This window comes from Atta colombica, unplaced genomic scaffold, assembly GCF_001594045.1.
Source record: "Atta colombica isolate Treedump-2 unplaced genomic scaffold, Acol1.0 scaffold111, whole genome shotgun sequence".
NCBI lineage: Eukaryota > Metazoa > Arthropoda > Insecta > Hymenoptera > Formicidae > Atta > Atta colombica.
In genome coordinates, this window is record NW_017259197.1 from 1,482,839 (window position 1) to 1,498,459 (window position 15,621).

General features: G+C 31.1%; 1 protein-coding gene across 10 annotated transcripts in view; it reads left to right on the plus strand.

Moving 5' to 3' along the window:
• The window catches only part of LOC108693946 (CUGBP Elav-like family member 2), a 560,873-nt gene that overhangs the window by 216,800 nt on the left and 328,452 nt on the right, over positions 1–15,621 (plus strand). For 7 of the 10 annotated variants that reach the window (XR_001932057.1, XM_018203173.1, XM_018203175.1 and 4 more), the window contains exons 2-3: positions 8,481–9,126; positions 12,169–12,810. The exons of 1 other annotated variant lie outside the window; for it this stretch is intronic. Coding sequence is in view for 8 of the 9 variants with exons in the window: in XM_018203173.1 (XP_018058662.1) it covers positions 12,617–12,810 (194 nt within the window). In the remaining variant the exon portion in view is untranslated. Of the gene's footprint in view, positions 1–8,111; positions 8,149–8,480; positions 9,127–12,168; positions 12,811–15,621 lie in introns of those variants that run through there. 2 more of the 10 variants (XM_018203171.1, XM_018203174.1) reach the window with 2 other exon arrangements.

A 15,621-nucleotide genomic window follows, 5' to 3' on the forward strand; every position in this document is an offset into this window, starting at 1 on the left:
TGATATCGATCAACTCATATGACTATTTGGAATACTCGCTGGTATAATGTATGATCGAAGCGGACCGGAAACAGCAATCCATCAATATAGAGGGCGACCGAGCTTTCGTCGCTAATCACTAATTAATTAGTTGTGTCATCGGTAATGGGCATTGCTGTCATTCGGTAGCTTGTACCTATGAATATATCTCGTTTATCAGAGAAAAGTCGATCCCCATCAAAGTTATTTATTATACACGTTATTAACAGATGATATATATCTGCATATATATTTTTTATGTAGCAGTGATATTTGTAGCACTATTGATAAACATCTAGAAATTTAATTATATTATTTTTTAATGAAAACAAAGTTAAAATTCTGAAATACAATATTCATTCAAATATCCAATAGAGTACATAGATGGAATATCATAGTACACATACATAAATTACTATTATACTTATAATAGTAGAATATATAATAATGGGTAACGAGGATATAATTGTTTATGTGATAGTATTATATCATATTGTTGCATAATTATCTACATTGTTGTGCAGCGCATGTTTAAAAAATTCTAATATCAGTTGAGACATATTGATAAACTACGTCATAATGGCCGCTCGTTGCTGGTCCAAAACAGTAATCTATCAATATATCCAGAACTAGCATTCATCGTTAATCTCTAATTAGTCAATTAGCTCACGCAATTTTGCTAATAACGAGCACACATCGTCATCGAGTTGGCGAATAGCGCGGCACACCTGCTACATAGCATCCGCAACGACATATCCGGTGAACTATAATGCTCAGTCTGTGGTATTCCTGTTATGGTTGCATTCATAATTGCCATTATATCGACGAACTTTAGTTATCTTCAGCTTATGCGCGAATTTATCGTTATCCATATCTTCAAAGTGATACTTAATTGAAAATGATACTATGTTAAAGTAATTTATGGCTTATAATTGCTATACGTATAATCTTAAACAACAATTATATAATAATTAAATTTGATCGTAAATTATTGCTCCCGTGTAATTAACGAACATGAATTAGCAAGTATAAATTGTGACATAGAGATATATGTTTAATTAGTTATTGCAATTTATAGGAATATGAGAATCGTATATTAATAGAGTAATGTGGTTTAATAATCATCATACAAATAACTGATCATAATAATACACAAATTTTAAATATCAGACCGATTAATAAAAAAGAAATTTAAAAAAATTTGCAGTTCGAAAAATTTAAAAATGTATATAAATTCTTGCAGAAAATATTAAGCATTAACAATAAGCTATTGTATAACTTTCTACTTAAAAATTTCTTTTTTTATAACAAATAAAATTTCTTACTTTTTGCTAATATATTGTGAAATAATATGGGTCGGGGAAAAAGTTTCTTTGTATTTTTTAATTCAAAATTGTATATATAATATCTTCATTAAAACTGAATAAAATTTAAATTTAAAAAAGAGTTTTAAAGCTTGAAATCTCCACTTTCGACAGGTTACTAGTTTTTGAGTTTCTGTGAGTTTGATAATTTTTACACATTTTAAAAATTACGAGCTGAAAAAGATGAAAAATTTTCTTTTCACTTTGGGGATCTCTCACGTGCCCAAAAATAATTTACGAAAATTTTTGACTACCTATCGTGAAAGCTTGAAGCTTTTCCTACAAAATCATTTTTTTTTAATGTTCCTATGATTTTTTGTTCTTGGGTTATTTGCGAGTTAAGTAAAAGGACATTCTGACTTTAATTGCTCCAATAAAAATCATCATACCGCAATTATTTAAAAAACAGATTCGTAAAGCTGAAACTTTGCTCTAACGAATGATAATTATAACGAAAATTTCGCCATAAATGAAAAACTTTTGCAAAAAAATTTTTTTAAATACGAAGAAACTTTTTTCTCGACCTAATATAATATATCTTCGAGTAGAAACAAATGATAAAAATATGTTAAAACATTTTCTTAAATTATTGATCGTTATATTGTTATATTATAAAACCGTTTTCCATTACACACACATTGGTTTGATATACTCTGTCAATCTTTTCGAAAGTACAAATACTTCTCTATCTATGCACGTATATATTTATTTTTATATGGTATTACGTCCATGTCTCTCGATGAGATTTTGCATCGCATTTCGATATAGAAAATGGAACAAGTTTGAAGAGCAAAAAGCATGCCGCGAACCGCAGGGGAACATTTCCGACGGGTTGGAAAACGCAACCTGCCTTTGGCAATTCATGGCGGTAATAACATTCTTGTAACTTTTCATCTTCACACTCTGCATCCCTCTCCGTACCATCCACCGTATTTCTATCGGGTGAAGTATCTTTTCCGGTGCGCATTGGAATTCTCGCGGACATTCACAGTTATAACTTTTACAATCGCAAATATACGATATTCCTGCATGGCGTTCAGAGGTAAATGTGAGTTGCATAACGAGTATTTGTATTTAATGTATTAAACGGTACGTTGGTGGAAAAGATTCGATCACGGGAATATTTGTAATCGGGTCAGAGACGCATTTACTAAATGGGGCGGGATGAGCGCAATTTTGCCCAAGCAAGGAAAAATGAACGCGTTATTACGATGTACAAAAACGAAATAATATAACGTAATATTCTACATAAATGTAATGTCATATAATTATAATTTTATCATCTATTCTAACAAATGCTGTACTTCTCATAGATCTACTGTATGACTATGTGACTATATTAATTATTATAATGCAGATTCTATAAGAAAATTTTATTACACTATACGACTTTTAAAGATAATTTTAGATGAATATTCTTTCTTTTATTGTTAACAAAGTTAAGGTAGATTTTATTACATTATTCTGTACATTTTAAATTTCAACTCTTAAATATGCAATTATTCTGTACATTCTAAATTTCAACTCTTAAATATGCATTTATTAAAATTTAACTAAGACTACTTATATAATATAGATTCTTTTTAGGATAGTTTAATTTGATCGAAATGATTTTATTGATACAGATTAAAAAATTATCCATAAAATTATCTGAGAATATTTATAGTTGTGATACATTTAATGTAATGTCCTTATTCTATTCTATTTCGAATTAAAAATGATATAATGAAAAAAGATTATAAAGGATTATCTACTTTCGCAATTTTTACAATTTTAGAACCTTTACTATTATTTTTTCTAGATAATTGCATCTAGAAAAGTTTTTAGATATTTATATATACGAGCTAATCTTTATATGCTCTTAGTGCCAAGACACTACCTTGCTTCTTGACATGATACTCGTAAAACGAAACTAATATACTATATTATTATTACAAAATTTATTATTTCAAATAATATATATGAATAATATATTGTACGTCATTCTATTTTAGTAATATTTAAAAAATATTAATTTATTCGCTTTAATTAGGTACTGCTTCTATTTGATTTAGAATGAAGCAATTAGAGATGTGTAATATAACGCTTTATACTTGACTTATCATCGTACAAAATATTGCTTTTTGTCGAAATTGGATAGAAACTATGCTTAATCAAATAAGTTGTAATTAAATTAAATTTTTTTTAAAGCATCAGAAAGAAATGATCAAAACGTAATTATCTTTCTTTTAATATTTTTTTAGAATCTGTAATAATGTTAGTGTATTTAATTTATAGTTATATTTTATATATTTTTTATATATTATTAACGATATTTAAAATAGCTTACGAAAAACCTTTAGAGATATCCATTAAATATAGTTGTAAGATTAAATTTTGTTATGTAAATATATCCTAATGATATCTACTCATGAGACTTCTATGGATATCATATAGATAAGCGAATGTACATCTTCAGTATATCCCAGTAATATCCCACGATTCTAAGAAGATAAACTCAGAAATCCCTTTAGATACATACCTAAGATTAACTTTTACTATGTGGGTAATATAGTAATGTAGAGTTGAAGCCAGTACGCCGAAGGAACAAGTTGGTAATTGGAGAGAGAAAGAGAGAGAGAGAGAGAGAGAGAGAGAGAGAGAGAGAGAGAGAGAGAGACGAAAGAAGTATTTATTACACTTAATTAAACTCTGACTCCAAAATTTGTGTCTGAACGCCTTCGTTCCATTCAACGCTCTGATGCTTTGCTCGCTCTCTCGAATAACACCATTTCGCTACTTGCTGTTTATTATCTTTTATCGATTTTAATTTAATATTATTTATCTAATATTAATTTATATATCGTATAATTTCATTCTAATAATATAATTTCATTCTAATAATTGTCTGATCATATCTTATTTAGATCGAACCTCACAGTAATATTACGCAATATATTTATTAATATTTTACTTTTTTAAATAATATCTGTATTTTATACATAATAAATAATTACAAAATAGATAACGCAAGACTTTAGTAATATGTATTAGTGATATTGAAAATTATGGATCGAGAAATACGAACAAATTTTTCTGTATATTAGATTTTATGTCAGATTATATCATTTTTAGTATACTATATAGAATAGTATACTATATAGAATAAAAATGCGTCTCTCTCGTAAGAATTCCGCTACAATCGGTGAAATCACTGATCCTGTAAGGTCGAGTCGTCAAATGCTTATTGAACTATCGTACTTTTCGCAAACGACTTTCAGAAAATTCCTCTACTTTCGAGAAGCTTGTGGGTCAGTACCGTTTTCGCGTTGGATAAAACGCTGTTACCTTCGAGAGATTTGTTGTCGAGATTCAACTAGGACGATGACTTATTCGGACTCGCTGGACTTTAGCGCACTCTGCGGAAAGTTTTCGTGAATGGCGCCAGACTCACGAGTTCTAGTACTTTCATTGTTTCTGCACTTGATTCTGTTGAAATCGGTGCTGAAAGAGTTAACGATGATTTGTGTTCAAATAATGAAGAAAATATCTTTATAATATGTTTTTCAATCATTTTATATGTGTAACTGATATTATAAAAATTGTATGTCAAGTTCATTGCATCGACATATTTTGTTAATACCAACTGTTATATTTTAACATTAATAATAAGTAGATCATTTTAATCAAACATTCTTTTGCAAATATGTATTTATAAAAGAATATTTGATTAAATAATAATATATGTATTCTGTATATATAACAATTGAAAAATTAAGGAAAGATAGTACAACTTTTTAATTGGTTTGAACAGTTTTGAAATTAAAAGATGAAAATTTTCTTTTCGTTTTGTATTTTTTATATTTTCTATTACATATTTAGTGACTACACGCAAAGAATAATTTCGCTGAAATCGTTTAAAAATTTAGTTACATGTATATTTGAAAATAATGTTGGACCATCAAAATAATAATTATGTAGAACACTCAAACCGATAAAAAGTAAAACTTCTTGCAACATTGCTCATCATGTTTGAATTTTCTATCCAATTATTTTGATGATTTGATTTATTTTTAGATCTATACAATATGTAGCTAAATTTAGATTCTTCAAAATCGTTCTATCATATATAAATGTAAGTTCTGTTGACTGTTGTTTGTTGTATCTATAAAGTTTGAGCTAAATAGATAAATTAGATAAATCATATCAGAAATATGATGCTCTTACGAAGCGTGACTGTCCTGAAATACGTTATTCGTGGAGAGTCGCGCGAACTTTGGGATATGATGTTGAGTTAGGCCGTGTAAATAGTAGAGGAACCAAGCGTGCTGGAGAGATCCCTCGAAAGAACAATACCTCTTTGTCGGTTCGCAAACGGGACTGTTTCGCTCTGGCAAACAAGTGATGGTTGCTTAGCTATGCAATAACGATACTATCCTACCGCCTGCATTGTTATTTCGGACGAGAACTAGACGCACACTTCGCTTACAGATCTGCTTATATCTGCCAGTTATTTACGCCTAACGTGTTTCAAATATGTCTCTATATTATTACATGAATAATTCTCGATCGATAACTCGTAATAATTTCAATTGTACATCTAGTCGTATCATATTATTATGATACATTACAATTACATGCTCTATTGGCATTTATTTTTAAATTATACATACTTTCACATCCAATTTAAATGTTTTTCTATTATATTTCTTCTACAAATTTTATTGATTTGATTAATTTTGTCGTTGTAATAGACTATTACCATCATTCTTCTCTAAACAGTTAGTTAGAAAAGTTTTCACACAAAGGAATAGCGAATCCAGCGTTCCATCAACTCAAGTATGACGTAAAATTTCTCGTTGTTGAAATACAATGCTTTATTTTACTTTTCGACGAACAAATTTTGCTTCCGAAACTCATTTCAGAAGCTTGCGGCGCTAGAATATAACGGCTATTCCTGCAGAAACTTTCAGAGGGCTTGTCTCGATGAAAATATTGTATAATTAAATATATAAATTTACTCGTATTTACTGTATTTATCGGCTCGACAATTCCTTTATAACAATTATCAATTTCTCTTTATAATATAATTTCGAAATAAAATACATCATATATGCGAACGAGCACAATATCAATCGCAACGAATTTTTAATTGCTATATTGAATAATGCTCTGTTATAACGCATTTCATTATTTTGTGGACCTTTGATTGTTGATATTATTCATCGATCTGTTATTATTTATACCTGTCAAATGACGTAATAAAGTTATAAAATATGCAGAAATGTTCGCCTTGCAAATTCCGATCTGAAATAATCTTGTTTATGTCTTTCTCGAAAGCTATTTATTATTAAATAAAGAAGATCAAAAGGAGAATCACGCAGTAATAATTTTATATACTTACACACACACACACACATACACACACACACACACACACACACACACACACACACACACACACACACATACACACACATGCGCGCGCGCGCATGCACACATATCGCTTCTTTGCTTTAAACGTGTCACAATTAAAAAAATGAAGTTTTGTAGAAAAAGGAAAAATTATTTTCAATTTAACAGAGAATTATCGGCTACTCAAATCATATCGAAGTGTATTTTTAACATGATTAAATATCATTTTTGTCTTTTTCATTTCATAATTCTTAAAAAATCCTTTTCTGTAATAATTTTGATGATTAAAAAAAAATCACGCTTTTTAAATTATGAAGATTTTGACGATTTTTTAATGAAATTATGTTAGTTTTTTTTTTTATATTTGATTGAGTAATGTTTTTTTAACTCGTTTTATGGCAATAAACTAAAAATTAATTTTTTTTATATTACTTTTGAAGTTACCACTAAGAAAAATTTTTCTTAAAGATAAATGAATCAAAAGATTCTAATCATAACAATCAAAGAATTTTTATTATATATCTTAACTAGAATTATAATAGATTGAATTGGAAAATTCTAATTTTCCATTATACAATTATGTTTGAATTTTGTTTAAATTTTTACAACTAATTATTAATATTATGTAGTTATTTTAGGTATACAGTTAATTTTATTTTATTTAATTTTTTCAAAAAATCAATATTAAAAAGATTATCACATTTTTTATATTATGTATTCATAACTATAATTTAGGATGTAAAAAAATATTTCAATTTTATTATCGATGCTTGTGTATTACGCAATACAATCCAGTGGAGCCGCAACATCATTGATTGTTATACTTATCAGTCAAATGTTATACCATATGACACACGTATATAATATTGCGCGATAACCTCGGACAATGTTTCAAAATCTTACGCTGCTTGGATTACGGAAGTTTAATTTGAAAGACACGTAACTAGTGTCGCTTAGTCGATCGTCAAAGCACTAATGTTATAATTTATGACAACGGCTATGTAAGACTGTACGTCCATTGAATATTTCTGCTGCTTTTAGCAGTTTGACGCGCATATTGTCGGACACTTACTTATACAATAAATGTCAAATATTTCTTGTGCCGTTGCGCCCACGAATGCACCCACGACCACTGCGCTGCTTTACTCGATGGCAGCGTCTTCACAAGGCAATCACGTCGCCGTGTCGTTGTGCAAGTCACTGCAGTGAAGCGTTTCACGTCTTATCTAATCTCTAAGAACGCTGGTCGGTGTCTGCTTCATCGCTTTGGCCTGGTAGTGAGAAAATATTGACGAACATTCTTTTGCTCTTAACATACTGTTAGACATTTTAGGACCACTATCTGGTCTTGCTTTGGCAATTTACAATTTACGTATGTACATAGAAATATTAATTAGGTTGAATTCTCGTTTTTTCCGATTTGATTTATTCTCAAATCGGCGGAATTCTCTCTGTTAGCTCTTTATCTTTTTTTAAAAAATTCTTTTTAATTTTTAATTTTTTGTAGATATTTAGGAAATAAAATCTCAACATACACAATTTTCATACACTATTAATGAAAATATATTTCTTATTTTTAATGATCTCAATTTAATTGAGATAAACGAAAGTTATATATACTTTGCGATTTTCAAACAGACGACTTCAACGACGTTTGATTAAAATAAGAAAATAGTATTCTTAACTGATGAACATTCTTTGCAGATGACGATTGACATGGCGACGTCGTAAAATCGACGCAACTCCACATTTCTTCATGGATCATAAGTGATATCGCGGAAGAGAAATGATCATTATTGTGGGACTCCGTGAGAAACGTGTTCCTTAACGCGATCCACTTATCTAAAACAAACCAAGCGTCGTCATGACGCGTTTGGATCGCGCATGAACAATTACATGCCACAAAAACCACGTCGACGATCAGGGATAAGCTGGTATTCGAACCACGTGTCCAAAGTCTAATAGTGTCTGACATAGGTGGAGAGATTCGGGTGCATCTTAATAAAAAAGAAAAAAAACGCAACACGCGAACAACATAAGCAAAAAGATTGCAAATGTGAGGTTCGTTATCGACGTGGCAGAAAAATACACGAGTGCTGTAAAAAAGAGGCACGCGAGGGATGCGTTCCACAGACAAAGGGTGGGGTCTTTGGTTACCGATAAGGCTTATCCGGAGATACGATGGTCGGCAACTGCGCTCGTCGAGTCGTCAGTCGTAGTACTCAGGTGCCGTCGACGAGATCGTCACGCCACTCAAGTCGCAGTAATTTCGTGATTCGTGCATCATTCTGCAGCTCCAAGGAGGTATCTTGAAAGTGTTGTTTCCGGGCCAAGTGTCCAGTGATATCACGTGAGTCCAAAAGATACAGGAAGTCGATTACAGTAGAAGAAAAAGGAGGGAAACGCGCTATAAAGTCGCAACGACGAGCAAGAACGATAACGGGCAATCATTGCCGCAAGAGCGATTAATCGTTGTTTTCCAGGGTACTTCGAGTTTTTAATTTGACGCTTTAGCACGTTAAGTGGGCAGCGACAAAGAATGTCGACGTACAATGAAGGCGCGGAAGAGTATGAGCGAAAAGAAGTGAGGAGAAAGTTGAGTAGAGGACTGGAGAGGCAAAAATGTGTACAGGATAAAAGGCTTAGGTGTAGCATATCAAGATACGGTTTCTCTGTCCTCCGCTTTCCTTCCATCCTCATTTTTTTTCTTTTCTCTTCACTTTTTCGCTGTCGTTTATGGCGCAAGCTGCGAACGGTGCCCCGTTTCGCCTCTATTCTCCCTATCTTCTCCACCCACCGCATCATGCTCTTTGTACAGCTTCCGTCTCATGTGTTAAATTATGTGTGATCTCTTTGACATTCGACAACCGCTGTAGTTCCGGTAATTATATCCCTCGTCACCACGAATTTACTACTCCACCTCGTGCTCCCTTCAAACTAACGTATTTCTACGCCCTCATCTTTTTGCCCTCGACGGACCTTCAAATGTAATCCGCAAGAAGCTAAAATCTCTTCACCGTGAGTTCTTACACCCGTCGCGTCGACTCGACTTTTCTTCTTTCCGCGTTGCGTAGTGGCAGGTTCGCAAGTACCTATTCAATTCTCTCTTTTATAAGAACAGACCTAGTAAAACGGACGCGAACCTTTACTTTGAATTACTTTAACTCTGAATCTTTTTTCAGTTCGCTTATACAACGGTAAATTTTTTTTATCTCACAATTAATGATTAATACCATACAAACGCTCTCATCAAATCGTTTGCAATGTTGAATTTAAAACGATTAATATATTGAGAAAAGTTGTGAAATTATATTATGTGTAACGACTCTCCTTTCGTATTTCTGCATGATTTTGCTTGCTAGAAATTAAAAGATCAATTTTAATTAAATTTTAATTAAATTTTAGCTACAAAATAGCAAATATAGTGCTCCAATTAAATAAAAAATTGGGTTATTTATTTTTGATAAAATCCTACAAAGCCGCAAACAGTCTTTTTTAATAATAAATCAAGATACAGTCAATAAGTATACAAGTAATAAATAAAGTATAATTTTTATTTTCTTTTTTAAATTAAATTTGAGATCTTTCTTCTTAATTATATTAATCTTTACCGTACGAGATACAATTTAGTACTTCATCCATACAAACGGGGATCACTAAATCCATCCATTTTTTCATCTATTCAGAATGCTTAAAAAAATTTCAAAATGCTTAAAAAATTCACAAACATTTTGAAGTTTTTAGAATAAATATTGGAACTTCATTTTGGGAAATAATTAAATGTAGTATAATTTATAATTACCGAAAGACTCAAAGAAACTTGCACGAACAGGAATCGCTCGGTCACTAGTGACCCATACTTGTAAAGTAAGAATTATAGTTATGAGTATCATTTATAAATGGAGTAGTCAAAGTAACTATACGATATAACGATACGATATATAGTTTGTGCAAAATCTAAAAAACACGCTCCTGATATTTGACACATTTAAATATTTTAAATCCTATTCATCTTTCCGCTTTATAGTTTTCCCGCTTTAATTTTGCCAAAGTTGAAGACGTTTCCGTCCATAGAGTTTCGTTCTATATTGCAACGGGAAAGCAAATGCTCCTTCGTGCCAAGTCGGAAACTAATTCGAATTCTCAGGCGACGGATTTTGCCGTCGTATCGTTCCGCTGAAGCTCCATCAGTTTCTTCCTATTGCGCGTATCTTCCACGTTCTTCGTTCTTCCGCGCGCCGGGCTTTTAAGGACTTGACCTGCTGTGAGACATGCGCGAAACAAAAGGGAGTTCGTGGACCAGTAATTTGGGACTCGGGAGTTACGCAGATGGGAAAGGCGAGACGACCACGAAGGCGAGAAAGTGAGAGATAGAAAGAGGAGAAAGACGAAAACTGGGCGGTGAACGAAATCAGCCTCCTCTTCCATCCTCGCTTGCGCATCGCACATGACTCGAGTTTCTAATTAAACTTAAACTTTTAATTGACTCGTTGTAAAGCAGTTTACAACGCACGCGCCCGCTTAGCCAGTTTTTCTCTACGATGTCGTCTCGGTGTTCTCCAGTTCGACGTTTGTCTCCGCGTTTCCCTCGTCTTTACCACGTTTTACTGCATGAATGAATCACAGTGCCGAAGTTTGCTATTGATAATATGCCAAGATCTTATTAAGAAAAGTAGCTGAACATATTATATTCATTAATAGAAGTTTTTACATGTTTGTTATGAATATTATATTCATTAACAGACGTGTTGCATTATTCTAATAAGTGTTGTATGAATTATATTATTTCTAATTTATATATGTCATATTCAGTAGTTTAATAAAATAAAATTTCAATTGAATTTTGGTTAATGAATAAAGGAAAGTATATTGCTTCTTTTTTTTTTAGTATATCTTTTATTTTAAATATAGTATATTTTTATTTTAAAATATTTGTATATAATTATAAAATAAATTTTTTATACCTACATAATTGATTAAATTTGGTTAGATTAAATTAAAAAGCAGATATTATGGGAATAAAGATGGATCATGAATTTTTTGATGATTTGTATCAAAAATAATATTATATATTCCATTAAAAATTAATTTTAATTCGATCTCTAAATACGAGGCTTTAAAAATAATGCGGAGAATTAAAATACATTAAGTAGAAACAAAAATAAATGCATGATATGATTTAATTATATTTTTAATTATTATCGTAACAATTAGTCCGTATTAGTAACATTGCACATTATATTGTGTCAGTCGGGAAGAATCTTAAATTGAAAGCAAACTTACGGTATAAAATCGTTGATTAAATTTAATGACGCATACTTCGATAATATTATCACATATAATTATGTGAATGTAGATATGATTCTTATCAGTCATCGATACTTGTTCACAGGGTTTCGTATTCGCACCCACAGCTGGATCGTATTGCAACGGATCTCAAAAGACGCTCCAATATCCGTCTGGATTCTAAAGTATACGAAACGAAAGGTCGGATATCGATCGCTATCAATCACTGCTGGAACGAATTGAACAAGACTTCAACGGGACTAGTCTTTCCGCGTGCTTTCGTGTTGTTGGTGTGCTTAATCCACGTGATGAGTGTGTGCTCTTCGTGCTAAGATTTCAATTCGTTTCTGAGCGCGAACGTGATTCGTGAATCGAGAGTGTCCTGTGTTGTTCGTAGTTCGCCCGAGACCCTAGAAGTAGCTTGTTCGTGCACGTACTGTAGAGTTTGAGGGTTGACGCCTTCAAACCGCAAGCGTACAATAATCCTGTCTTCCTCAAGGATAAACGAAACCGAGCGAAGGAGGCACCGACATCCGGTCGCCAAACGGACTCCTATGAAAATGCTACAGTCGCTAAACGCTCTGGCGGGTAAAATCTCGCCGGGCTCTCCTACCGACAGCAACGCCAACAAGGTGCACATGCATAATAACAACAATAATAACAACAACGTGCATCACCATCCCTACTCCAAACAGCAGACCCAGCCGTCCCCATCACATTCTGCCAACGGCGACCAAAAGGAAAATACGTGAGTTTTTTTCTATTATTTTTATATTGCAAATTGTCAAAAAAAAAATTACAAAAAGGATTTTGTGTATTGTTTATTTTAAATACAATCGTGTTTTTAGAATAAGAGAGATAACTTATTTTTAGATAGTCAATAATATTTTGTTCGTTTTATTATTAAATTTTGGTAAATACTGTAAATAGTAATAATGTGTGATTACACATATAGTACATAACAATTACATGTTGATAATTTTTGAGATCTTTTTTATTTTTTTCAAACATTTTTGACAGTTGAGGAATAAATTATTATTGGGCAAATCATTGTTTTCCAGTAAGTATTGGAATATTATATAACAATAAAGGTAACGTTAGATTTTTTTACTACTGAACTAAATTGTTAATTGCAATAACAAAACTTTGATGCTTATTTGTACATTGTTGAATAATTACTGATAACTAATATCAGACTAATATCAGAAAGTAGGTCGTCCACATGTTGCAATTTCACACTAATAACAGGCTAGGGAAATTTCTACATTATCCTAGATCGGCAAATCTCATAGCCCATCGACAATCTGTTAAAATGTTTTGTTTATGCTAATATAGCTTACTCGTATCACAGAACTCCGTATTACGTCTCATTTCAATTAAGCATATTCAAGAGGTTGTTGCAACAATGTTAACATTAACGTAACACATATAACTGAAGTTTCTTGCTTTATACCAATGACATAACACAGCATAGCGTAGCACTGGCACTATTGTAATATTCACAATTGTTACTTAACGAGAAACAATTCTGCTATTGAAGAATTTGAGCTACGTCACTAATTTAAATTACATTTGATTCTAGTATAACTGTGAATGAACTAATTTTTGGATAAAACTTAGTCTAAATACTAAATTAAAAATACTTTTATGTCTTAAATTGTCACGATACATTGAAGGATTTTCCATAAGAATCAAATAATCTATTTTTTTTTTAATCTGGATTATGACGTTAAATTATTCTCTATTAGTAACGTTACATACTCGGTCACATAGTGAACAATTTTGTTTCAGCAAGAATCAAATGTTTCAGCAAAAGAAAACGGGAAAATAAAAGTTCAATATTTGCAAAGGATTTGTTTTTGTTAAGAGTTTATAAAATTTTTCAAATAAATATTAAAAAAATTTTTGTTGCTTTGTACAGAAATTTTTGTTATATTTTATCGAAAATTTTATCGTGTTTGAAACAATTTGATTCTAAATATTGATAATGATAGGAATGTTTAATATATGCAAAAGACGTTTTATAAATAATACAATAAAAAAATTGTATGTTGCTCTGATACAAAATATTTATAAAGCATTTTAAAATTTACAAATTACATTTTAATATTATAATAAGATTAATTGCTATTATATATTTTTGCACATACAACTTCCAGGAATTAGAGATTATTAATAAAATCAGAGAGAATTACATAAAATTTTTCGAACTGTTGTTCTAATTATTGTGATTTTCAGAGTAAATTCTAAGCGAAAATTCTCTCCGTGTACTTTAAATAATACTATTTTATTATTTTATCATTATTAAAAATATTATAAAAAATAAATGTAAAATTTAATGTAATTTAATTATAAAATAAATGTATAATTAAATGTAAATAGATAACAAATATAAAATATCTGTCAAACAAGTCTAAGGATTTTTTAAATGGATTCTTAAAATATTAATTAAAGTCTAAAACTTCGTTTTTTATACTTCTTACATGTTTGGAGAAAAATTATCATAGTATACAACGAACAGTTTAAACATGAGAAGATTTTCTTCTGTAAATTTAACCTTTTGGACTTGTTTGGTTTTTGTGAAAAACCACTTTAATTAATTTGGTTAATTAATTTATGATAACGTTTATATAATAATTGTATCATTCTAAAGAAAACTTTCGCATTATATCTTATGTTTTATCATTTTTTATTCATCAATTATCATTTTTATTCATAAAAGATTGAAAGAATGTTGTTCCTGCCGTTACAATTGCGAAAATTCTTTTATTTTCGCTGAGAAGATACTGTGGCATTTTGAGTAATCGTTAATTTTAAACTTCTATTTTTCTCTCTGTTTTAATTCGTGACGAACGACTGGAAAATGTAATTTAATGCTTATCCTGTACCGTTTGTTGTTCACTTCTTTTTTCCATAATTTCATTGCTCGTGAAAACTGAGAATGAGATACTTCTTGACATAGAAAAAAAACGTGTTATAAGAATATCGGATACAAGACTTCCTTCGTAACGAAAAATCAAACGGAGGAGAAAAGGAAGCATATAATATTAGAGGCACAATATATAAGAAACATTACGCTTTGAAGCGTGCGCCCTTCCTTCCTGTCGAGTCAAGAATCCTTCGGAACATCTTGATCAACAAAGACAAGATTTCGTTAAAATAAACAACGTAGAGATCCAAATTCTACTAACTGCATCTCAACGGCTTTCAAGAAAGCGCTCGAAAATGCGACCTGCTTATGTCATCATAGATAACCCGTAACTTTTTCATAAGCACGGCTTTAAAAAGTCTGTTTACGAGAACAAAGAGGCTTCTAGAACAAGGGTTCATGTTTCTACTCTATGTTCCTTTTTAATGGAAAAAGTATTTATGCGCAGAAAATGTCGCGACGTTCTTCATCATCGTATTTCGTATTTAAAAGTATTTCCTTTAGCGCGTGAACTCTGGTATTCTTTTAAGAATCATAAAAGAGATTGAGATTGAGAGAGAGAGAGAGAGAGAGAGAGAGAGAGCGAGAGAGAGAGAGAGAGAGAGAGAGAGAGAGAGAGAGAGTTGATAT